The following is a 25,508-nucleotide window of genomic DNA, read 5'->3' on the forward strand; positions in this document are numbered from 1 at the left end:
TGCCTTGTAGGGTTATTTTTCTGCCCCCTCAGGGATGAATCCCTCTTTTTTGAGCCAGTGCAATCTTTCTGAGTCAAAGACTTCCTGTACATGACAGCCCTATGCATAAGTGCCAGAAGGTAGCAAGTAGTGCCACTGGCAGCAGTGTGGGCGAGGGGAAATGAGAAGCCAGCCCCTGAATAAAGATTTGAAAGGCGGAACAAGTTAATTCTCACAAAATGCAATGTATTCTAATTAGTGCTGATTAATGGTAAGTAATAAACCTGCAAGGAAAATGATGTTTGCTTAATTGATTGATATAGATTAATATAGATTATTCACATAGGTTGAAATCCTCATAGAATTGGAAGAGACCGCAAGGGCCATCCAGTCCAACCCCCTGCCATGCAGGAAATCCAAATCAAAGCATCCCCAACAGATGGCCATCTAGCATCTGCTTAAAGACCTCCAAGGAAGGAGACTCCACTACACTCCGAGGGAGTGTGTTCCACTGTCGAACAGCCCTTACTGTCAGGAAGTTCTTCCTAATGTTGAGGTAGAATCTTTTTTCCTGTAGCTTGCATCCATTGTTCCGGGTCCTGTTCTCTGGAGCAGCAGAAAACAAGCTTGCTCCCTCCTCAATATGACATCCTTTCAAATATTTAAACAGGGCTATCATATCACCTCTTAACCTTCTCTTCTCCAGGCTAAACATCCCCAGCTCCCTGAGTCGTTCCTCATAGGGCAAGGTTTCCAGACCTTTCACCATTTTAGTCGCCCTCCTCTGGACACGCTCCAGATTCTCAATGTCCTTTTTTAATTGTGGTGCCCAGAACTGGACACAATATTCCAGGTGGGGCCTGACCAGGGCAGAATACAGTGGCATTATTACTTCTCTTGATCTAGACACTATACTTTTATTGATGCAGCCTAAAATTGCATTGGCCTTTTTAGCTGCCGCATCGCACTGTTGACTTATGTTCAATTTGTGGTCTACTTGGACTCCCAGATCCCTTTCACATGTAGTTTCAGTCAGCCAGGTGTTCCCCATACTATATCTGTGCATTTTTTTTCTGCCCCAAGTGCAGTACCTTACATTTCTCTGTGTTGAATTTCATTTTGTTAGCTTTGGCCCAGCTTTGTAGTCTATTCAAATCATTTTAAATGTTGATCCTGTCCTCTGGAGTATTAGCTATTCCTCCTAATTTGGTGTCATCTGCAAATTTGATAAGTATGCTCTCAATTCTGTCATCCAGGTCATTGATAAAGATGTTGAATAACACTGGGCCCAGGACCCCCCATGGCAATTTCACATTCATGTTCATTTAATGAAGTAGAAACTTAAAATAATTTTTTTAAAGGCATGATCCAGCCAACATCAAGCACCTGAATACAATGACAGAATTAAGCACATGATTAATAAATTTTCTATGAATTCAGTAGAACTAAAAAGTGCTTAACACTGGTGGGCTTGTTCTGTTATAACTGAAGCAGCAATTGTAGGGTGCATCTACACCATAGAAATGATGCAGTTTGACACCATTTTAATTGCCATGGCTCCAAGCTATGGAATCCTGGGATTTGTAGTTTTGTGAGGTAATTGAACTCTTTGGCAGAAAAGGATAAAAACATTATTAAACTACAAAATCTAGGACTCCATGAGATGGGCCTGCAGTACTTAAAGTGGTGTCAAATTGCATTTCTACAGTGTAGATGCACCCCATATACATTTGCCAGGCTGCAGGTCCCAATCAACTAATACCTAAATTGCAATGAGTTTATCTCATTGTTAAAATAACTTAGGCTGCACATATTGTTGCAGATACAACTGGTGAGAAAATTTTGCATGAACAGAAATAATGTACATATTTATCTGGGAGCAAGTCCCCGCCCCCCCAAAAAACAACAGTCTGCTAATGCAGTAGGGCTTATTTCTGTCTAGGTATGTATTAGATTGCAGTGTGAATGTGCAGGAAGATCACTTTAGAAACTTTAATCTCCAAACCTGCAGTCTTAATTTTTCACAGGGCCCCCAGACAATTTAGGAACTTAATAAAATAAAATGATAGTTTGCTTTTCAAAACTAATTCCATTGAATAATATTTCCCCCAAGGAGATTACAGCAGCAAAGTAGCATGCAATAATAAGAGACTTCTCAGCATGCTACTAGCTAAAAAACAATCTCCTAGACTCACAGGAAAATAGTATTCATCAGAGTCTTCCCTTTTTCTTTCCAGAAATATTAATTTTTATAGTTCTGTATATAAATTGAGGAACCAGTGTTTTGTAGTGGTTTCATTATTGGACTAAGACTCTGGGACATCAAGGTTCGAATCTCTGCTTGGATATGGAAACCCATTGGATGATCTTGAACAAGTCACATTTTCTCAGCTTTAGAGGAAGGCAGTAGTAAGCATAATCCGATAGCAAGACAGCACTACTAGAAGGCTTGGGGAGATCCCATGGTTTCCAGAAATTCCCCACCCCCAAAAGCCTTTAGGGCAGGAGTGGGTAACTGTGGAAGGGGGGGGGGGATATTTGACCCCTTAAATTCCCAACAAATTGGGTCAGCATGCCCAATACAACTGACATGATGTCATGTCATTTCCAGCTTAATTTTTGGCTGATTTTTTTTTTAAAAAAAGGGTTTGGGCTAGTGGATGAGAGTTTTACACCAGCTTTGACATATTTGAGCAGTTTTTGGTTGAAAAATCACCCCCCCCCCATTTTTTAAAAAATTGGGACAAATCTTGGGTTTTGGGGTGCACATTGTCCACACCAGCTTTAGGAGGGGAAATGGCTTCATAGCACACTACATATATTAATAGAAGTCTACCTGCTACTGCATGTATAACAAAAGGAATCTTCTCAGAGTGAGTTTTGAACCATGACAAAATGAGTTTTGATAAGAGAATTGATTGCTTTCACATATCAACACTAACTGACCACAGTAAAGATCTGAAAGATGTCCCATTCACAAATATGCATCAATTCAAAACTAATTCATTTTGAAAAGTGACAAATGGAAATATAGATACATTTACATATGTGGAAGAATATACAGCTCACAATTTGGTATATACTGAAGTTCCAGCATGATGGTTTGAACATTGGACTATGGCTCTGAAGAGTAGGGTTAAAATCCCTGCTCTGCTGTGAAAACCCACTGGGCATGTGACAGTCTCTCAGCCTCAGAGGATGGCAAAGGAAACCTTCTCTTGGCTAGAAACTTGCCAAGAAAACCCTGTGATAAGCTTGCTTTAGGGTCATCATAAGTCAGAAAGGACATGAAGGCAAACACCACCACAAATGCTGGAATGAGCTTTAGGGTGAAAATCAGAGGGCCTTGATTAGCTCATGTTCTACTGATTTCTACATTCCTATGAACTTGCTTTCTCTATTAAGTATGTTGAGAATGAGTGCAGATTTTTATACAGGGCAGAAGTGTGAATATAGTACTAGGCATGCACAAGAGGAAGACAACCAAAATCTTGGCAGATATTGCAGAAGATGTGCAGAAGTACAAAAATATTTAGGGAAAACACAGTGGCAGTTGATGGCTCCCAGGTTAGTGGGGCAGTGAGTCCACTCTAGGTTTTTCATTGGATAACTGCTTTAAACAGTCTGAAACCCAAAGCAAATTTTCCATCTCATTTATATGGGAATGACCAGCCACCACTAGAAAAAACCCTTAGAGAATTGGAGAGGAGAAAGGGATTAAAAAGACTTGCAGTAAAAATTATCTGATAAAGGAGGAAAATCACTTTGTGTTTGACCCATAAAGGATATGAGGTCTGAAATGCATTAGGCTGCAGTCCTACACTTAATGCATTGTAATCCTCACTGAATTCAGTGGGGCTTACTTATGAGTAGGCATGTATAGGACTGTTCTATAACAATCTTAAATATTTTTTGCTTTCTAAAGTATATTTTCTGTTTGGTTCAATGACTGTCTTCATCTGTTACAAATAAACAGAGTACATTATGTTTCATTAACTCTGTTCAAATAAACTGGGAATATGAGGGTAATAATGAGCCATGAGTCATTTTAATTTATATTTCCTCCCAAAGACCATCAAACCAAAAAATTGTCTGTTTGTGGAGAAGAAACTACTAGCTGGCATTGCAATCCTGGCTGAAAGATGCACTGAATGCTGGGTGTTAGAATTAGACAGAAGCATCTTCTGCTAGAAAAAAAATGCCCTTCTACTGGTTGTTCTCAGAGATCTGCTGACAGAACAATATGTTGGCCAGTGGTTGGCATCACCCCAGTGTGGTAACTCATGCTCTCACCCCCAGCAGCCAGCCACTGCAGGGGAAACAACATGGGAAATGAGCCGGACTGGACGGGACAGTGGAAGGAGAAGCAGCAACAGGGAGGGAGGGGTGCTCAGCATCTGCTCTCCCAGCTCCAGCCTCAGCCAAGCTGCCTAACATCCCCTTCCATTTACTCCCCTCTGCCAACCAGGACACCTCTGCTATCTACTGGCTGTGGCCACTAGTTGGGTAGGGTGCTGCTGCCCACTCTAGGTGGATTTAAAATAAGATTCAGTTCTGGGTATACATTGGGTAATGGAACACACAAAAGAATTTCAAAAGAAAATAAACCTATGTTTTTTTAGATTACACAGAACTTTTAATTGGATAGATAATGAGAAATTATGGTTCACTCTAAAAGAGATGGACAGCTTTACTCAGGACTGTTGGAAGCAAAAATGCATCAAAAAATCATAGGCCCTTATCACACGAGGCACTTACTGCGTTGGAATCGTGGGCCAAACGCTTCAAAAGAATGGAGGTGGGATCACCGGTCACATTTCTCAAATGTCATTGAGGCATTTTACTGTTCTTCCGTTGTCAAAGCGTTCATGGAGCAGCTTTTTTTTTTTTTTTTGCACAATGGAAGATCCTGTTATTACAGAAATTGCTGCTCCACAAATGATTCGTCAACGAGAGAAGAGTGGGACGCACTTCAGTGACACTTCAGAAGTCGACGATCTAACCTCCGCACTTTTGAAGTGTTTCAGCCACGATTCCAGTGCAGTAAGTGCCTTGTGTGATAAGGTCCATAGAATCATAGAGTTGGAAAAGACCACAAAGGCCATTCATTCCATCCCCTGCCATGCAGAAATATACAATCAAAGCACTCTTGACAGATAACGATCTAGCCTCTGTTTAAAAACCTGCAAAGACTCCACCACTTCCTGACGCAGCGTATTCCACTGTCAAACAGTTCTTACAATAAGGAAGCTTTCCCTAATATTTAGATAGAATCTTTTTTCTTATAATTTGAATCCATTGGTATGTGTCCTAGTCTCTGGAGATACAGAAAACAAGCTTGCTCCATCTTCAATATGACATCCTTTCAAATATTTAAACATGGCTATCTTGTCACCTCTTAACCTTCTCTTCCACAGGCTAAACATACCCAGATCCCTAAGCTGTTCCTCTGGCATGGTTTCCAAATAATTTTGGTCACCCTCCTGTGGACACACTGCAGCTTGTAAACATCCTTCTTGAATGGTGATGCTCAAAACTGGACACAGTTTTCCAAGTGAAGTCTGGCCAAAGCAGAATAGAGGGATACTGTTACTTCCCTTGATCTAGATACAGCACTCCTGTTGATGCAACCTAAGATCACACTGGCTTTTTAAATCTGCTGCATCATCACCCTGTTCATTTGTATACAGCTTGTGGTATACTAAGACTTCTAGATCCCTTTCACATGTACTGATGTTAAGCCAGGTGCCACCCATTCTATATCTGTGCATTTCACTTTTTCTGCCTTACATTTCTCCCTGCTGAAACTCGTTTTGTTAGTTTTGGTCCAGGTCTTTAGTCTCTTAAGGTCATTTTGAATCAATGCTTGTATAAAATGATTAATGAGAGAGAACTCTAGACAGTATGTCTGTACTTATGTTTCACCTCTCTGTTGCTTCCTTTGATCTATGTACTCAAGTTTTCTTCTTGCTTGCAGAGGTCACTTCCCCCTTCTGTTTTTGTCTGGGAAGGGGATGTCCACGAAGCTCCCACCTCAGGATGACTTACATCAGGGGCCTTTCTTCTGAAATCTAGGCAATCTTCTTTTGTCTATCTTCTTTCCTATCCCAAGATGGATTTCCTGAAACAATAAATGTAACTTTTCTCTTTGTACTTTACAAGAGCATCCTGAGTAATTACACCTGCAAGTTCATACTGCGCTGCCTATGTTGCATTCTGCTTGATATAGAAATCAAATAATCTTTCAAGGATAAGAAGCCAGAGTGAGGACAGAATATGGAGAAATAAAATGTTTCCTATTTGTGAGGTTGTCAGTCAAGGCTTCATTTTATCACCCTGTTTAATTTATGTGCAGAACACATCATATAGAAACCTGGATTAGACTTTGAGTAAGAAGGTGTGAAGATAACAAAGGGGTGAAACGGACGGCCCCTTTGCAGCAGTTTCCCAGTGGCTTGGGGGCATGTCATTTAGACGAGGTACACTCCCAAGCCTGCATGAAGCCACCCACCCAACCAGATGGCAGGCAGCTTTGCAGCACTCCAGCAATGTGGCATTTATATGCCACATGCCGCAAGAGCACTACAAAGCTGCAGCAGCAGTGGAAAAGCAGGCTTTTTGCTGGCTAAAAAGGAGCAGCAACCTTTAAGCTGGCAAAAAGCCAGATTGGGGCTGCAGCCCCCAGTCTTGGGATGGCTACTGAGGAAAATCACAGAAGAAAATAGAGAAGTAATCCAAAAGCAGGGTTACAGCTGTACATTAAGAAAACAAAAATAATGACCACAGATGATTTGTACAAATTTAAAGTGAATGATGACGACACTGAAATAGTCAAATACCTCCTATAACTTGGCTCAATCATAAATCATAAATCAAAATGAAGACTTTAGTCAAGAAATCAGAAGAAGACTATGGTCTGGTACGTCTTGGTAAGTCTGGGCTGGCGGTGGCCTAATTTCTTCCGGAGGAAAAAGAACCCAGAAAAAGCCATAGAAAGGAGCCCTGGTGGCAGAGTGGTTAATTGCCTGTACTGCAGCCACTCATTCACAAACCATAAGGTTGCGAGTTCAATACCAGCAAAAGGGCTCAAGCTCGACTCAGGCTTGCATCCTTCCAAAGTCACTAAAATGAGTACCCAGATTGTTGGGGGTAATTAGCTTACACTTTGTAAACTGCTTAGGAAGTGCTTAAGTGCACTGATAAGTGGTATAAAAATGTACTTGCTATTGTTATTGCTATAGTTACACCGCGAGTGCACCAATGGTGCACTCGTGACGTAACTGGCATGGCGCAACTTGCGGACACTATGCGTCCATTACATCACAATGGCGGCACCCGTGTACATGGGATGCCGCCATTGTAATGCCACCGACATGTATTAGGCTTCGGGACTGTGCGGTTGCCGTGTGGTTCCTAACCCTAAAATCAGTGCAGGTACGCCACTTGTTGGCAGTATGCACTGCACCTATGGAGGAAAAAAATAATATCCTTAAGTATGAAATATATAATTAAATACTAAAGTCAGAATCATCCATGCCCCAGTACTTCCATTCTCTATCTATGATTGTGAAAGACAGTGAATAAAATTTGCAGGAAGAAAAGCAATTCATTTGAAATTTGGTGTTGGAGTCTGGAGATGAGTTATACCATGGACTAGATGGTATGAACTCTCCCTAGAACCAAGATGACTAAACTGAAGCTTTTGTCCTCCAGATATATCATGACACAAGATGACTCACTGGGAAAGACAATAAAGCTTGATAAAGTGGAAGGAGGTAGGAAAAGAGGAAAACTGCACTATGTATGGATTGATTAAATCAAGGAAGCTACAACCTAAATTTGCAAGACCTAAGTGGGACAGTCGATATTTGGTTGCACCAAAGGATTCCTGAGAAAGGTGAATTTTAATGACCAACCAGAAGGAAGATCTCCTGGAGGGCTCTCATTCATAAAGTCATTATAATTTGAAGTTAACTTGTTGTTGGTAAATAACAACAACAACTGAGTACAGTATACTCTTTCTTGCCTCTTGATTGCAGAGATTTTTTTTTTTTAAGAGATCTTTTTGAAAACAAATACCAAAGAAATGCTCAAGAAATTTCATGGGTTCACTGTCAGTTGTTTTGTAATTATCAGTGTAACCATTTCAGGATAACACATGCACTACTATAAATGTAATGGCACGCACAGCATTCATTTTCCAAATTAATGCAAATTACATTGTGCAAATTAGGCTCCATCATTTTGGCTCTTTCAAGTGTCAGTTGGGTCCTTGTACTAAAGCTACCTATACCAGCACAAAGTGTAAATGTTTGCTTTGAGGCCTCGTTTCATGACTTTTCATGATCAAAAGTAGGACGTTTAACCTGGAAAGATCAGATACTTGTTTTCCAGCAATTAGACTCAAAGTAATAACCACATCAGCAAAGTAGATTGTTAGTTCAATGATAAAAGAGTCTGAAGGATTAATCTTAGCTCTGAAGTAACTTAGAAAAAATGATTTACCTGAAGATGCAAAAACTATCTTTGTTCAACAGTGTAATTTATAGATGACAATATACTTAGTTGAAATTTATATGCATTTCCAGTGAAACCAGCTTTCCATTTTCAAATTAATAGCAGCCACAACTACATATGCAAATGATTATCCTCTGTATATTGACATATTGATGTCTCTTTTCTGCAGAAGCTATGAATGGATTGGACCTTGAAATGTTAGTTTTGAAAAATTAATTTGATAATGTGAAAACTTAGAAATTAATTACCAACACTAATAAGTGAAAGTGTCTGATTTGTTCTGCAATTGTTTGAGGACACACAATAGCATTTACAGAGAATGGTATGGAGGTTGTCAATCTTGACCCTGGTGGCACATTTTCTTATTGGCTCCTTAAAAAGTGCTCTTTTTGTCATTTTAAAGTTAGTTCCCTCAAACTTAGAATTTTCCAAAATAGACTACAAAGTCAGTAATAGGAGTGTTATATTGTTATCTTATAGTGTTACTTTAGAACAGTGGAAGTCTAACATATCTGGTAGCTTTCAGGAAACCTTTGAGTAAAACTATCTGAAAGATTGCCTCTCATTTTACAATCTGTTTAATTAAGTTTGTCACTGATCTTGATTTCATTTTTCTTTCCATACCCAGCAGTGTCTCCATACTGCATAATTATAGCAGTCTGAGAGCACTTTAGTTTTCCTGTTTCTGTCCTATGAAATCCTGGAGTGTATAGTTTACTGGGGCACTTAGAATTTTCCTGTCTACTTCCTGGAACTGCAGTACTTGAGTTCTCTAGTAGAGCAGTCTAAGTTCCTCACCAAACTACATATTCCAGAATTCTGTAAGATGGAGCCATAGCAGTCAAAGTGGTATCAAAGTGTTGTAATTGTGCATTGTGGATTGTCTGGATCTAGTTTGTGTTTGGATGGGAGACCACTTGGCCACATCAATGTAGAGCACCTTGAATTCCAAGCTGGAAGGAAAGTGGGGTATAAATATACTTAAAGAAACAAGGAGATATTTGGTTGCATCAAATGGTTGTTGGGAAAGTTGAATTTAAATGACAGACCAGAAGGAAGGAAGGAAAAAAGAGAGGTGTGATAGGGTGTGGATTAATTACCAGACTTGAGTTAGTTAATATGCATTATCCCCACTCACACATTATGTTTTATTCACTGAAAGTGACACCACCCAAATCCATCTGGTGTCTAGACACTATCCTGTGTACCCATCTTGTATGTCAGAGCATAGTGCCCTCAGCTGAAGCCCTATCATATGGAGTTTAAATCCACCTTGTTGCATTATAGCTCCGCGTGCCTGCTAGTCAGGGCATTTTTATGCAAGAGGAGCACTCTTATCTGCAAATAAAATAAAATAAAATAAAAATCAAAGACATGATTATCAGTTCCACATTGCAATAGATTTGTCAGTTCCTTTTTTTAAAAATTAAAAATTAAAACAAAATCTGTTCCTGAAGTGGTGCAAACATATGCCCTTTCAACAAGAACACTATAAGGAAAATGTTTAGGTGGAAATCCTCAAGAAACAGCCACCACTCAATAATGTAATGTAAGATTTGACCAGATAAACTGCCAGATTCAGATGGACGAATGCTCTTATTCAGAACAGAGCTTTGGAAAATTCCTATTATCCTATTTAGAGGAATTCTGGGAGCTGTGATCCAAAACACAAAACCTTGCAGCTTCTTATGTCCCTAACAGGTTTCGTGGTAGATGCTCACAGACATGGGGAAATATTTTCTTTATTGGCTAGATATAGGTATAAGTATAGTCTGCTCTCAACCTCAAGGGAGGGAATGGCAAACCTCCTCTGAACCAAGAAAACCCCATGATAGGTTTGCCTTAGTGTCACCATAAATTGGAAATGACTTAAAGGTACACACCAACACATAGTTCCTTTAAGGGAGTCGGTACATAGCTTTTGGGATATAACTGGAAATGTGAAGCCAGCAGCAGTGAGGCATGGTAAGTTCAGAAGGTAGTACTTGGTCCTGTTTTCTTTGTTGAACTTATACATTGTCCCACCTTCTCCCCTTTCCTGTCCTTCTTGCACATGTGTGTGTGCGTGTGTGTCTTTTGAACAGGAAGATGCATTTAGAAATTAATGGAAAACTACTACATATGTATACACATAGATGGGTGGGTGGATGATGTGTTTTTAAAAGTGTATTCTGTGCTGTATAATTCTGGGTATCAACATTGACTGATGAACTTTATATTGCTCCCTGAGCTGGCTAAGCTAAAGAGGTTGCCGGAGATTCAACTAGATGATCATTATCTCTCAAATCCACAGTTCTGTTATTTAATGACATTCTTCTACTAGATGCTAGTTACAATAGCACATTAGCATAAGACAGGCAATTCTCCTATAGCTTGTTTTTTCCCCCCTGGTGAATCTGAATTAGAGATTTAATGAGATCTTATGAGAAATGTTTTATTGCCAGTTAGTTAAAAATACTGATTTAGGCAGATCAGTGGTTTGACTCAGTATAAAGCCATTTCCTATACATCTCCAGGTTGCACAATATTGTTGTGATTTTTGAATTTGCCTAGTAAAACCACTGTCCTAATATGAATTTTTTAAAATAAAACACTTTTGGCCTATAGGTGGCATTAGGATGCAAAGTAATGCTCCTGTATTTATAAATGTCTAACAATGGGTTGAAGCTCTTTTGTCATTAGCATTCTACTGTGATCTCCTTCACCATGAATGAGATTAATGCTGTGCCAGTCAAACAGAAAACTGAAATAATCAGATACTAAGGATACTTCCAGACAATGGGCTCCTACCACTCACATTTCAAAAGTGCTGGGTATTCTGTGTTAATCCAGGCAATAGTTATTCTGTCCTTTTCCTGTTAATAGTTTTTTTTTTTTATGGTAAGAAAAAAAGGCGAATGAAATAATAGGAAAACAAGGGACAGTTGCAATCTGAAGACAAAGTCATGTGGATTTCCCATCAACATCTATGAATTCTGTTCTTAGGCTGCTTCCAGATATGGTTTTTACTATGTATTCTTTTTGCCTCACAGTTTGCATTACTTCATTCATAGATGTTGATAGGAAATCCACATGACTTTGTCTTCAAATCAAATAACTTGAGGTTATGTGAGCATATGTGCTTTCTGGTAGAAAGAGGTACAGTGGCCCTTGGTATCCACTGGGGTTTGACTTCAGGGCCCGCGGTGGATACAAAAATCAGTGGCTGCTCAAGTTCCATTATATACAGTGGCATGGAAATGGTACCCCTTATATAATATGATAAAATAAAGGTTTGCTATTTGGAATATATTCTCTCTCCCCCCCCCCCCCATATATATATATATATATATATATATATATATATATATATAACTGTAGATGGTTGAATTGGTGGATAAGGAATCCGTGGATAAGGCTAACTGTATTAAGTACCTCCTGACAAAACTCTTTCACCCCATGCAAGACAGATTCACAGCACCAGTGTAGACCCCAAAAAATCATTGAGTGGGTGGGGCAAAGTGGATGTCAACCATTTATAATTGCAGTAATAATGTCTGTTTGGTGTTCTTCAGATGGTAGAAAAGAGAAGATATTTGCCTTCCCAAAACTCCATACCCTCCAATGTTTTGCAGGTGAAAATGGGGACTGTGGGTGATGGTTTTAAAAATATGTCTTTTTTCTAGCTGGAAAAGTCAGTTCAACAAAAGATACACTTTTATAACTGCCTCTTGGATCAATTGGAAGAGAACTGAAGCTCTTAGAAGTCATGGGGTAAGGCACAGAGAAAATGCTACTCTTTGGCTCTATCTAAATTGGTTTTCTTGTTTGATAAGGCTATTTGTCTAAGGGGTCATGCAGACTCACAGTTTGGAGGGGTCTGAGGCTGCTCCAGCCCTGGTTGCCCCCTGATCAATGTGGGACTGCGGCAAATGCATGGCCTGATCCTGATCCAGACCACCACCGCAGTCCCAAACAGGATGTCAGCAAAGAGTGGACTTTCCCTGCTCCTCTGCCAGCTGCCAATTACCAGACAGGCACACTCTCTCTGTGGCTTCCAGCCACTCTGGGGGCATGCATAATATGCACACTCTGCCCCAGAGCATCCAGAAGCCACATTTTCCTGCCCGTCTGTTTGAGGCCTAAATCTACAGGAAAGGGCAAGATTCTCTATTACCTCCTCTCTTTCTCATGAGTTAAATGAGTGTGAACCAGTTTTGCATTTTGAATTCAGTTTGCTGCAAGAGAAGTAAACTGAGAAAAGGGGGAGTGTGGGAGGATGACAGAGAAACTGGGGCGGGTTACATACTGCCGGATTGCGGCGGTCTCCCGCCGCCGGCGCTTGCAGTGTCTGGGAGCCGCATTGGCCAAACCGCGCGGGTCCCGGACGCTCCGAGGAAGGAGCGCGGAAATTGCGCTCCTTCCTGGGCCCCGGAAAAGACGTCATGAGGCGCTAGTCGCGCACTCGTGGCGTCACTTCTGTGGCGCGCCGTGTGGATGTACAGCGTCCACTACGTCAATATGGAAGCGGCTGTGTGGAACGGTCGCCGCCATTTGTCACGGACTCTGTCCGTGATAGGCTAAGGGGCATCTGGAAGAGACGCCCCTTTTTCAAAATGAGACATCCTAAGGACGTCTCTTATGGTGGTCTGTAACGCGCCTGGGCGATACTAAAAGGAGCTAAAATAGTAGGATAACACAGTGGCATCCCTGCACCAGGTGTCACCCAGTGCAGGGGGCAGAGCTTCCAGGGCTTGGTGCTATTGGGGGGGACTTCTGGGGGCAGCACACACTCCATCCCCCCCATGCCATCCCTTCCTGATGAGAAAAATGATGGGAAGGCACCTGGGGGGACCGAGCTGGGAGGGTCTGACCAGCTATCACACACCTTCTGGGGTGTCACCCAGTGTGGGTTGCACCACCACATCCATCCTAATGATGCCACTTGGACAAGAGAAGATTGATCAGGACTTCCCTGCCAAATTAGGACAGCTGGAGTGTATGAAATTATTTTCCAATTTTACTCGTAATATATACATCAAACCATCATTTAGGTCATAAAGTTCAGGATGGGGAAATATAGGGGTTGAAGGAAGGAAAATAGAAAGAATGTGTTCATATTAAGTAATTCTGGAAATTAGAAAGGAGAGTAAGTGTGCGACTGGAGCGGAGAGTAACTTAAGTAACAGTAATGAACTATGGTAATACAAGTTAAAAAGAATTATAAGAAGATCAATCTGTAAGAAGAATATAAGATGAAAAATACATATTCACAGTAAAGGATAGGAAGTCACTTAATCGTATTTTAATGATGATTTATGTCTACAACCCCCCTTCCTAAATTTTCTTTATTGCCTATTGGTCCTGAGATAGGTTATTATGTTTATGTAGATGTTATGTTGTGAATGATGAGATGGATGTCTGGAAGGAAAAATAACTAACTAACTAAATAATGAATTCCATAATGTTTACTGAAGATCAGGATGTTGATGCTGATGGTGGTGGCTGCAGCCAGATATTGCCTAGGCTGGAGAGAGGATGATACTCAGGGACTGAGAAACTATATTTTATGGGGAGTAGAAGACAAAGTTCACATAGTCACAGAACACAATGCTCTACAAGTACTATGTAGGATCACAGCCCTAGGCTGCTGCCATACTGGAAAATTAATGCAGTTTGACAGGACTTTAACTTCCATGGCTCTATCCTATGGAGTTGGGGGGGGGTTGCAGTTTGCTGTGACACCAGAAATGTCTGACAGAGAAGGCTAACTATTTCACAAAACTACAAGCCCATGAATTCTATAGCTCTGAGCCATGGCTGTTTAAGAGGTGTCAAATGTATTAATTCTGCTTTGTAGATGTACCCCCAAATTTCACACAATACCAGCCCATGCAGTGCATGTAAACCTAAAGTTGTAGTACCTCTGTGTGGTGTCATTTGGTTTGCTGAAAATATTGCAACTTTTCAAAATGGCATGAATGTGCTCTCTCTCTCTCTCTCTCTCTCACACACACACACACACACACACACACAGAGAATGATCATCCAAAACAAATATTTCTAGAACAAACAGGTGAAGCTAGACATTATTTTGAAAGGAAAGCAAATTATACTTACATTTGATGCTTGTGTTCAAACTCCTTGGAACAGATGAATCAACAGCAGCTGAATTAACAACAACAAAAATTGTTTATCTGTCTTCTCAGTGTTTCACTTTCAAATTACAGGAAAGAGCTGTAAAAGGCCCACTTACAATGGGTAGGGGACTAGGATTGCTGAAAGTCTGGATTCAGTTAAAACCGTGCTCTTAAGTAACCTGCTTCTCTAAATCCTTTTACTGTATATACAAATAGTGTATGATAATAGTGCATGATATATAAAACAGTACGTTATATGCTATAGATTATAGATACTCTTTCTTTGTTGGTTAGAAGGTGAGGGCCTCATCTCTGGGGGCTAAAATGTACAGTATTGAAATATGAATTTAAGAGATTAAAGCTACAGACAGAAACAATGTGTGTATGTGGTGGGAGATTCTGTCAAAAGGTAACCTCTGCATCCTTATATTCATCCTTACACTGGCACTTACACAGGCATGGGATCCTACACAGCCCATTTAGACAAGTGGAAGGTCTGCTTTTGCGTATGTTTTCAAGCATTCTGTATATTTTGGGTCTTAAATATTTGTTTGGAAAAAAAGAAGATATGTTAAACTTAAAAATGTGCTTCTTCCACTAAACGAGATAGATGACTTTGTAACTGAGACACAGGCATGTTAGTCTGTGTCAGCACACAAAGCTTTCATGGACTCAGTCTACTTACACTATGAATCTTTTTCTTTCAGTTGGCCTCAAAGGAGCTGCAAGATGCCATTGCAAGTGAGAGTGATTTCACTTCATCTGCCATGGTCCCAGCCTATGAAATCCTGGGATTTGTGACGTCCTTAGTATTCTCTATTAGAGAGCTCAGTTGCATTCCTTTGACACTAAAACAGTCTTTCAAATACGAAAGCAATACACCCACCAACCCACTAAACTGACACTCCTTTTAATGTGTTATCACAATAGTTCTTAATCTGTGTTCCACGAATCCCCGATGTCATGGCCAGCCAAGAGCAGGTCTCAGAGGATGAGGAGGGGGATGGGGCTCCTCCACAGGGACGTAGCCAAGGGGGGGGGTTCTTGGGGTCCAAACCCCCCCCCTTCCATTAGAAAAATGAATGTTGTGTGCTGCTGCACTGCCGCACCCAAGCCCCATTATAATGGTGGCATTTAGTCTGGACCCCCCCTTCCTAAAATCCTAGCTACGTCCCTGTCCTCCAGTGCAAGAGGTAATTGAGGCTACACCAGGTGCTAATCCTGCTCCAGTGCAAGAGGTAATTGAGGGTACTCCAGGTGTTAATCCTGCTCTGCCAGAGCCCAACCCTGATCTCCCAGCCCCAGAGGAGGAGGCTCAAGCCAGGTCCTAGTGCTGGTGGGATTCCTCTGGTGGTACAGCAGCCTAGTGGTGACTCTGGGGAGGAACCAGGCTTGGAGGTTCCCTCCTTTAGGCAGCGCAGGGCTGAAAGTGCTGGCAGACGCAGACCCAGGAGGATTGCTGAGAGACAATTGGCAAACAAGCCTCAGCTGGCACTGAGGAGGGAATCTCCTACTTAACCACCTGCGAGATGCTAACTCGGTGCCGGAGTTTATTGCATGATCCTTTGGTGTGATTGCTACCTGCATTGGCTCCCTGTATCTTGACTCCTTGTTGCCTTGATTCTTGACTTCAGAACAGACTGGACTATTGCTACCCTCTGGCTGACCTGACCCTGGACTGGACTGACTATCGTGATCTCTGTTATCCTGATTTCAGCTTTGGCTTTCGGTTTGCTTTTTCTCTCACTCCCTGCAAGGTTTGTGGACTATTTCCAGCTGCATAGCTAATTACCTTGTTGAGCTATCCTTATCAGCGTATGTTTGTGTGTGCTGGCCACAGTCCAGGACAGAATAAACTCTGGCCCTGAGTTAGCATCTTACAGGTGGTTAAATAGGAGATTCCCTTCTTGGTGCCAGCTGAGGCTTGTTTGCCAATTGTCTCTCAGCAATCCTCCTGGACCTACGTCTGCCAGCACTTTCAGCCCTGCGTTGCCTAAAGGAGGGAACATCCAAGCCTGGTTACTCCCCAGAGTCACCACTAGGCTGCTGTACCACCAGAGGAATCCCACCAGCACTAGGACCTGGCTGAGCCTCCTCCTCTGGGGCTGGGAGATCAGGGCTGGCTTCTGGCAGAGCAGGATTAACACCTGGTGTAGCCTCAATTACCTCTTGCACTGGAGCAGGATTAGCACCTGGTGTAGCCTCAATTACCTCTTGCACTGGAGGAACCCCATCCTCCTCTTCATCCTGCGAGACCTGCTCTTGGCTGGCCATGACACCCAAGGGGCTGCAATGTTCTCACAGGGGGTGCATGAAGGCTTAAGTGCTGCTCAGCCCTGGTGACAGGAGCCAAGGCAAAGGATGGCTGGCTGGCTCTATGCATTGCCTGCCACATGGCCACTCTGCTTTGAGGAGGTAGCTAGCTGAGCAGCTGAATGACCAAGGAGCTGATAGCCAGCCAGGCTTTACCCTTCTTTCTCTTTCTGCACTCCTTTCCAGCTGGGAGGATTCTGGTCTGTCAGAAATGCTTCAGTTTGCCCCATATAAAACTTCTTCATCAGGAGGGGAGGAGACTTGGGGACTGAGCAAATGGAGAGGACAAAAATGGGTCACTCTCAGTTTTTCTAGATTTGGCTGGAACCCCTACTGTTCACAAAGTCCACTGCGCAGGCACTTAGCCATACGCGCCATCGTAGAAACACACCACCTGTGACTGCCAGTTACCTCCCTTGTCGACCCAAATGTTATTCCATTGGATGCCCTGTGTGACCCGGCCACACCATCACACAAGTGATATCCCGCCCATACAGTGCATTGGTGTGCCTAGTGTCACATTGAGAAAGCACAATCATGGAGGGTCCCCATACATGCCCCCTTCCCCGCATGGTCCCCTGTTGGACTGGCCAGACTGTGTATGTTTTTATTTCATCCATTGAATTATTGACAAACTGCTATGTTTGTTGTAATCTCGCTTCATAGGGTGTGTGATGGCTCGATGGTGTGATGGGTTGATGGTGCAGCTGGCCACTTGTGCATCTGAATGCTTGACAGTAGGTTTAATAGCTTCAGTACTACTACTACTACTATTAGAGTTTAATCTTGAATTAAGTCGGGGGGGGGGTTACATGGTAACAAAATATATTTATATCTCTGGTAAAGAAAAGGCTAAGAACCACTGAGCTATCACACAGGTAAAGTATACTGTACATGGATAACTCCTGCAGATCAAATGCCTGACAGTGTGAAATCTCTAGAGTTATAATAAATCAACCTGATTAGAAGAAAGCCTTCTGAATACACTATCCATTAATAAATTCGCTTAACTGTAAAAGTAAAACTTAACCATTGAGGCACAATGAATATTTCTTGCTCTTAGTATTGGTACAAGCCATGCAAAAACTAGAACACCTAAAGAGACAATACTGCTATTTCAGCACATATGTCTCAGGGATATATATGATGGTTTATTGTGAAAAAGGCAACATAAGTCCATGTGTTATTTACATTTTTCCCACACAGAGATTTGCTTTTTGCGAGAATGATTTCCTTTCCTCTAACATTTTCCTTCCTAGTCTAGCAGAGGCACTATGATAGCTATTAGTAACAAACAGGGACATTTTCACAGATTTTACTCATAATACTGACCAAAATCCAAAATTGCATTAGAAGCTGATTGTGAGTGCATTTCTTCCCCTTCTGGCTCCAGCCCCCCAGAGCAGGTTTTGAGGATGTTATCTATCCTGTCTGTCTGTATATCTAGTTATATATCCATCCTTCCTCCAGCAATAAAATCATTTAAAACATAACAATGGAGATAAAACATACAGCATATACATCCGTAACCATCCCAACAACCAATTAATGATGAAATGCCTGTTTAAATAAAATGATTTTTATCTGACAGTAAAAGGAGAGGGAGAAACATAGTCTCCCATTGAAAGGAATTCCAAAACCTGGAGCAGGCACTGAAATGTCCACTCCTGTGTCCATGAGGGTAATGGTACCAAACAAAAGTCTTCCTCTGAGGATCTTAACACTCAAATAGGTTCATACAGGGACATGGAGTCTTTCAGATAGTCTGGAGGTGGACCATTTATGTTCTATAGGTCATAACCAGCACTCCAAACTGTGTCCAGAATTAACCTGGCAGCTGGTGAAACTGCTTCAACAAGGAAGTTGTATGCTCTCTGTAACTGGCTCAGGTTCTGCTGGTGAAAGCAGTTTCATAAACAGAAAAACCCTACAGGATTCTGGCCATTGTGTTTTGGTGCTATGATGTACATGTGGACAGAGCTTAAACTGTTGAAAAACAACTTTCAAGAAATATTTCTTCCAGCTACCTTCAGTGCATGAAATCAGTGTGAGTTGAAGCTATGATTTGCAGCTGGCAGTTAAAAAGGGAACATGCTGGATTTTGCTACAGCAAGCAGCTTCGTGATGGGAGTGAAAGAAACCCAAAACTTGATTTGAACAAATGAGATATACTACTGAGCTCCTAGTGTGCCAAAAATTTGTCCCAATAAATTTTGGCTTCCTCTTGGAAGAATGCAACAGACTGACAGAATCTGCTGAAGGTTGTATAAAGCCCCTGAATTAGTGTCCTCATGTTTTGCTCGATTCTTTTTCATTCCTTCTTTGCAACATGGTGAGATGGAACAGAGCAGAGAGCACTTCTCATCTTTGTCAAAAAAAAAAAAAAAAAAAAAAAAAAAAAAAAAAAGAAAGAAAGAAAGAAAAGAAAAAGGCAATGGGTGTGAATTACAGGTGCCCTTCTGTTCTACACTCAGATGTTTAGATTCTTTATTAGCATAACAGATGAATGTGGGAAATGCCTAGGTTCTTTGGCTGTGACCTCCTAGCTGTTTTTTCCCTTCTGTGATTTACTGTGTCAGGCCAAAAGTGAGCAAATGTTTGATTCAAAGAGAAAGCAGAAGAGGGGCAGGCATGCCATTGCATGAGGGCAGAGTTGATTAGGAAGTACACCAGATGTAACTGCTGCAGTATAGGTACAGCTGCCACATGTATATAGGTCTAGCAATGACCACTCCTCTATTTAAAAAAAAAAAAATCTATTTCAGCAATGGAGTCCATGCAGCCCCCTAGATGTTTGGGGTGCCACTCCCATCAGCCCAAGCAGGTTTTTTTCTGCAGAATAGAGCCATGGCCATTAAAACGGTATCAAATGGTTATAAATGTGTAGTGTGGATATACTCTTGGAATCTCAGGGATAAAAAACTACCAGGAATAGTGATTGAAATGAAGACCTAGTATTAGGTAACCAAGATAGGATGCAGGCCACCAAGTGCTGTTACCTTCAGTAGAAGAGATTGAACTACCCAGGCTGGGTCAGGCCCAGTCAATAGTGGCATTGTTGATCTAATCCACAGTGCAGAAATAATGCAGTTTGATACCTCTTTAATTTCCATGGCTCAATGATATGGAATCCTGGGATTTGTACTTTGTTGTGGCACCGGAGCACTCTGACTGAGAAGCCTAAATATCTCACAAAACCACAAATCCCCAAATTACATAACATGGAGCCATGGCAGTTAAAACAGTGTCAAACTGCATTAATTCTGCAGTATAGACTGGACCCTTGCCCTGGTGTCGTAGTAGTTAAATGCCGGTACTGCAGCCGCTCACTTACAAACCACAAGGTTGTGAGTTCAATTCCAGCCAGGGGCTCAGGACTGACTAAGCCTTGCATCCTTCCAAGGTGGCTAAAATGAGTACCCAGCTTGTTGGGAGCAATCAGCTTACAGCTTTAAACCGCTTAGAGACTATACTTAGTGCAGTGTGAAGCGGTATATAAATGAAGCTGCTATTGCTATTGCTACTGTTAACTTTATTTACCACCTTTCCCCTAAAATTGGGACTCAAATTGGCTTAAATTTAAAACAATCTTTATCAGCATCTTTTAGCAATATAGTGCAAAACATACAAATATCAACATTAAAATAAAATAAAAAATAAAATAAAACAGAATTAAAAACAGTTCCATTTCAATAATACACCACATTCTAAAGCCTTTTATTTAAAAATGTGCAGTTCTAAAAGACTTCCAGAATTAAAACAAGTTTTTGTCTGTTAAGAGAAGGACACCAAGGGGGTGAACATTCAGGCTTTTGGGGAGGGCGTTGCAAAGCCTAGGGGCAGTAACAAAGAAGGCTCTATCTTGTGTCCCCACCAGCCATGCCTATGAAGATGGTGGGACAGAGAGAAGGGTCTCTCCTGGCAATCTTAGAGCCTGAGCAGGCTCATTTGTAGATATACAGTCTGTCAGATAGCCTGGACCTAAAATATATGGGGCTTTTTGGGTTATGGTATAGAGCAGACCCATAGTATCTGCTGGGATTTGATTCCAGGACTCCCCATGGATAACAAAAATCCATGGACGATCATTATATACAATGGCCTAGTAAAATGGTGTCCTTACATAAAATGGTAAAATCAAGGGTTACTTTTTGTATTTTTAATATATACACTTGTCCATCCATATTCACTAGGGTTAGGGGCACTAGACCCCCGTGAATATGGAAAAACTGCAAATAACAAAAACACCATATTTTTACCAGAGAGGACACTTCTCTAGGAATCTTTAGGTCCTCTAGTGCAACTCTGTGGCCAACGTCTGACAGACACTGACCACGGAACTGCCTTGGAGTTGCTACAAATGCCTAGTAGAGTATTCTCTCTAGGAATAGCTAGGTTTTTCAGTGCAACATTTAATTAAAGTTGACCATAGAGTTGCACTGGAGGACCTAGATATTCCTAGAGAGAATAATCAATTCCGCAAATATCAAAGCTGCAAATATTATATATATATATATATATATATATATATATATATATATATTCAAGCCATGGATGGTTGAATCTGCAAATGAAAAATACTTGGATATGGAGGGCTGACTGTAGTCATTGAAGTTGGTATGTGTTCATCCATGGCCCAAGATTGTTTTTAAAGCATCATTGTAACTGTTTCTACTGTATTTTATCTGTCATTGGGATGATAAATCCCATCATTGTACGCCGCCTTGATCCCTGGAAAGGCGGGATAGAAATAAAATTTTTATTATTTATTATTATTATCTCAGAGGCGGGTTACACACCGCCATTTAGTACATAATGAATACGTACTAGGGTTAGGAAGGGGCGGTGCTTCCGCACCCCCCAACCCTAGTACGTATTCTGTACATACAATATGGCGGTGGCCGTTCCACACAGCCGGCGCCATATTTACATATCGGACGCTGTGTGTCCGCACGTGTCGCGGCGTCTATGACTCGCGAGTGCGCCCCTGGCGCCTCGCGACGTCATAGAGGCGCCGCTTAAAGAAGCTCCATTTTGGAGCTTCTTTTTCGGTCCATGCGGGAGCCGTGCAGTGTGGCTGCTGCGGCTCCCGCATGGAGCAAGCGGCGGTGGCACCTGCTATATTTATCTACTGGGGCTCAAACAAGTAGAATTCTCCCCCCATTTTGCCCTGAACTATCAAAAGCTATATAAAATGTGACTCTTTGAATTTATTGACAAAACTAAGAAACAACACATGGAATGGCAAGTATGATCCAGTGGCAAGTAGAGACTCTGATGCCAATAGCGTGATCAATCCATTTGGGGAAAATTGGCTACCAGTCCTGAGGAATAGCAAAATAAGGACTCAGCAAATGCAAATGGGAAACCATTCAGAGTCAAGGGCTTTTCCAGCAGATAATGATCACCAATTAGCAGACACTAATCCTCTTTTGCATTAGCCTCCCAGCCTGAGGCCTGCCATCAACACAGAACAATACACATGCAAATCACTCCTGCATTCCCAGGCTCACACAGTATATATAGACCCACTTTTTTCAGGCAAGCATTCTCTGAAGATGCCAGCCACAGATGCTGGCGAAACGTCAGGAAGAAACTCTTCTGGAACATGGCCACATAGCCCGAAAAACCCACAAGAAAACATGGATGCCAGCCATGAAAGCCTTCGACTTCACATGGTATAAATTATTCTGCAGCTGATCTAAGAAGTTCAGCTTTATACCAGTGAAGTCAGCTTGATGGGCATAGTTATTGTTGGATGTTCCAAATACCTTTGGCAGATAGCAGTTTTCTGTAATGCACAGCCATGTGGTCTTGGATGATGTACTGACTTGACAGCTTGCAGGCAGAACTAGGAGAAAAGGCTAAGAAAAGAAATGAAAACTTTGTCAGTGGACAGAAAATATCTTGTACAAAAGATCTGAATATTTATACTTTGTTATAGTTTTTTTTGCCTTCGACTTGACACCAACTTGAGGTGACCCTATCCTAAGGTTTTCGTGGAAAGATTTACTCAGAGGTTTGCCACTGAAATAACGTGATCTGCCCAAGGTCACCCCAAGTGTTCATCTAACTGTGCAGGGATTCAAATGTGGTATGCTGAAATCCTAGTCCCACATTCTGACCATTATACCATAATGGGTTCTGCACACTGTCTCTTACATTAGCAAAGAAATACATTTTGTATTTGAGAAACCTGAAACAAAATACCTGGCTAATAATGACATATGTATTTTTTGTTTAGTTTTATGTTGTTGTTGTTGTTGTTGTTGTTGTTGTGTGTCTTCAAATCCTTTTTCAGACTTATGGCAACCCTAAGATGACCCTATCACAAGGTTTTCTTTGCAAGATTTATTCAGAGGGTTTTTTTTTTTTTTGCCATTGACTTCCTCGGAGGCTGAGAGAGTACGACTTGCCAAAGGTCACTCAGTGGGTTTCCATAGCAGAGTGGGGATTCGAATCTTGGTCTCCAGGGGCCTAGTCCAACACCCAAAAGATCATGTTTACTCAATTACTATTTTCAATAAATGTTCTCTGTGCACCATTTCTTTATTATTTTCTTGGGAGAATGATATGTTTTGTGTTTAATCTTAAATATAATCTTTGCTTAGAAGACTCTGAGTGGGAAAGGAGAGGAAATGCAGATAAAATGTAATATCCAACTGTTAATTCAGTTTGCATAACTGTAAGGAAGTATCTTCAGCCAAACTGAAATAAACGATTATCACACCAATGCTTACCATCTCTCAACTGGCTCTCAAATGTTGAGGAAGTGTGCATGTGTGAAAGCCTGGCTCGCTTTCTCAATGTCAGGGAATCGTTGGCTCCCTCTAGCATCACTGAATCGTTCCAGGAGAGGGAGTTTCCTCTGAATGCAAAGTTTCTGTTCAGAGGAAATTCCCTCTCCTGGAATGATTCAGTGACGCTAAAGGGACTGAGGTGGAAAAGGAGAAAAATGTATTCATATCTTCTTCCTCAGACTGCTGCAGTGACTAAGGACGACATCTCTCCTCTGAATGCCTATCTTAATTCGGTAATGGGCTGGATGAGGGAAAACAAACCCAAGTTGAATCCAGATGAAATGGAGGTACTTGTAATAGGGACCCCTAATCTGGGAATGGAGTTATGCCAGCCAGTTCTGGATAGGGTCACACTTCCCCTGAAGGATTCTGTCCACAGCTTGTGGGTGCTCCTGGACTTGTCACTTCATCTGATGGCTCAGGTAGATGCGACAGTCAGGAGCACTTGTTATCAGCTTCGACCGATATGCCAACTGCCCCCCTTCCTGGAGCAGGGAGACCTTGAAACAATAGTACATGTGCTGGTAATCTCTCGGCTTGACTTCTGTAACGCACTTTACTTGGGGCTACTTTTGTGCCAAGTTCGGAAACTTCAACTGGTACAAAATATGGCAGCCAGGTTGGTTGCGGGCTTACCTAGAACTGCCCACATACACTGGTTCTAAAATCTTTCCACTGGCTGCCTATTAGTTTTCGGGCAAGATAAAAGGTGTTGGTTTTAACCTTTAAAGCCCTACATGGCTTGGGTCCTGACTACTTGCAGGAGCGTCTCCTTCCATATAATCCATCCCGAATGCTTCGGTCCTCTGGGAAGAATCTGCTACAACCTAGGAAGACTAGACTTTCAACAGTGACCCAGAGGTCCTTCTCATCAGCCGCTCTCTGGTTCTGGAATGACCTGCTGGACGAGATCCGTCAGATTACCACATTGGAAGCCTTTAAGAAGGCTATTAAAATGGATCTCTTCCGGCAGGCCTTTCCAGACTAGACCAGATCTACTGACTTGCCTCCCCCCTACTTTCACCTTTAAGCCATTGTTGCGACACTGGAAGTGTCACTGATACCATTGCTTCTGACCTCCCCCCCTCCTCTAGAAGATGATTCATTCCCCACCCAAATCTGCCCAAAACTTTTTTTCCACTTTATTGATCCTGGAATGTTTTAAATTTTTCCTCTTTAATTTCTTTTTAGTGTTTGATTAATGATTTTATGTTTGGGGGGAGGGTTTGGGGTTGTTAACTGTATTTAAAAATTGTATGTGATTTTCTCTTGATATTCCTGTAATCCGCTTTGATTCTTTCAAGAAAAAGAGGAATATAAATAATATATTTATTATTCTGTAATAAAAAGATGGAGCCAGGTTTTTCATCTTTCAGAATTTTTATAGCAGTCAGGTTGCATAAATGGGAGTAGAACACAGTTATGGAATTCTGAATGCATTTTCACAAGTTATTTTCCAAAGTTACCACAATACTAAATATGCAGTGCTATCATACAGTGCGATGTGATCATACAGCATTTATAAATAAATAAATAAATAAATAAATAAATAAATGGTTGTGTTGAAAATTCTATGTGTTGAGTTTGTTTTCTGTTTGTCTACTTTTGGGCCAGGTGTAGAAAAGCAACAGAAAAAGCTAAGCAATTTTTTTTCCTCTAAAATTTTGAGGACTGATTGGGATGTGGGTGGGGATCGCTTAGACCTTGAGGGAGCTAGACCTTTAGTCAACCTTTCCCTAACCCTTTGTCTTCAGGATATGTTGAGCAACAGCTCCCATCA

General features: G+C 41.5%; 1 protein-coding gene across 2 annotated transcripts in view; it reads right to left on the bottom strand.

Annotated features, from left to right (window-relative positions):
* Positions 1 to 25,508, bottom strand: part of LOC149310611 (spermatogenesis-associated protein 7 homolog) — a 103,733-nt gene that overhangs the window by 36,101 nt on the left and 42,124 nt on the right. For both annotated transcript variants that reach the window (XM_089528324.1, XM_089528323.1), the window contains exons 3-4: positions 22,700 to 22,792; positions 14,596 to 14,643 (exon numbers count right to left, since the gene is read on the bottom strand). In XM_089528324.1, the coding sequence (XP_089384450.1) occupies positions 14,596 to 14,643; positions 22,700 to 22,792 (141 nt within the window). The remainder of the gene's footprint in view (positions 1 to 14,595; positions 14,644 to 22,699; positions 22,793 to 25,508) is intronic.

The sequence above is a fragment of the Sceloporus occidentalis genome, unplaced genomic scaffold (assembly GCF_023333645.1).
Source record: "Sceloporus occidentalis isolate IW3139 unplaced genomic scaffold, rSceOcc1.0.p SCAF_6, whole genome shotgun sequence".
In the NCBI taxonomy this organism is placed as follows: Eukaryota; Metazoa; Chordata; class Lepidosauria; order Squamata; family Phrynosomatidae; genus Sceloporus; species Sceloporus occidentalis.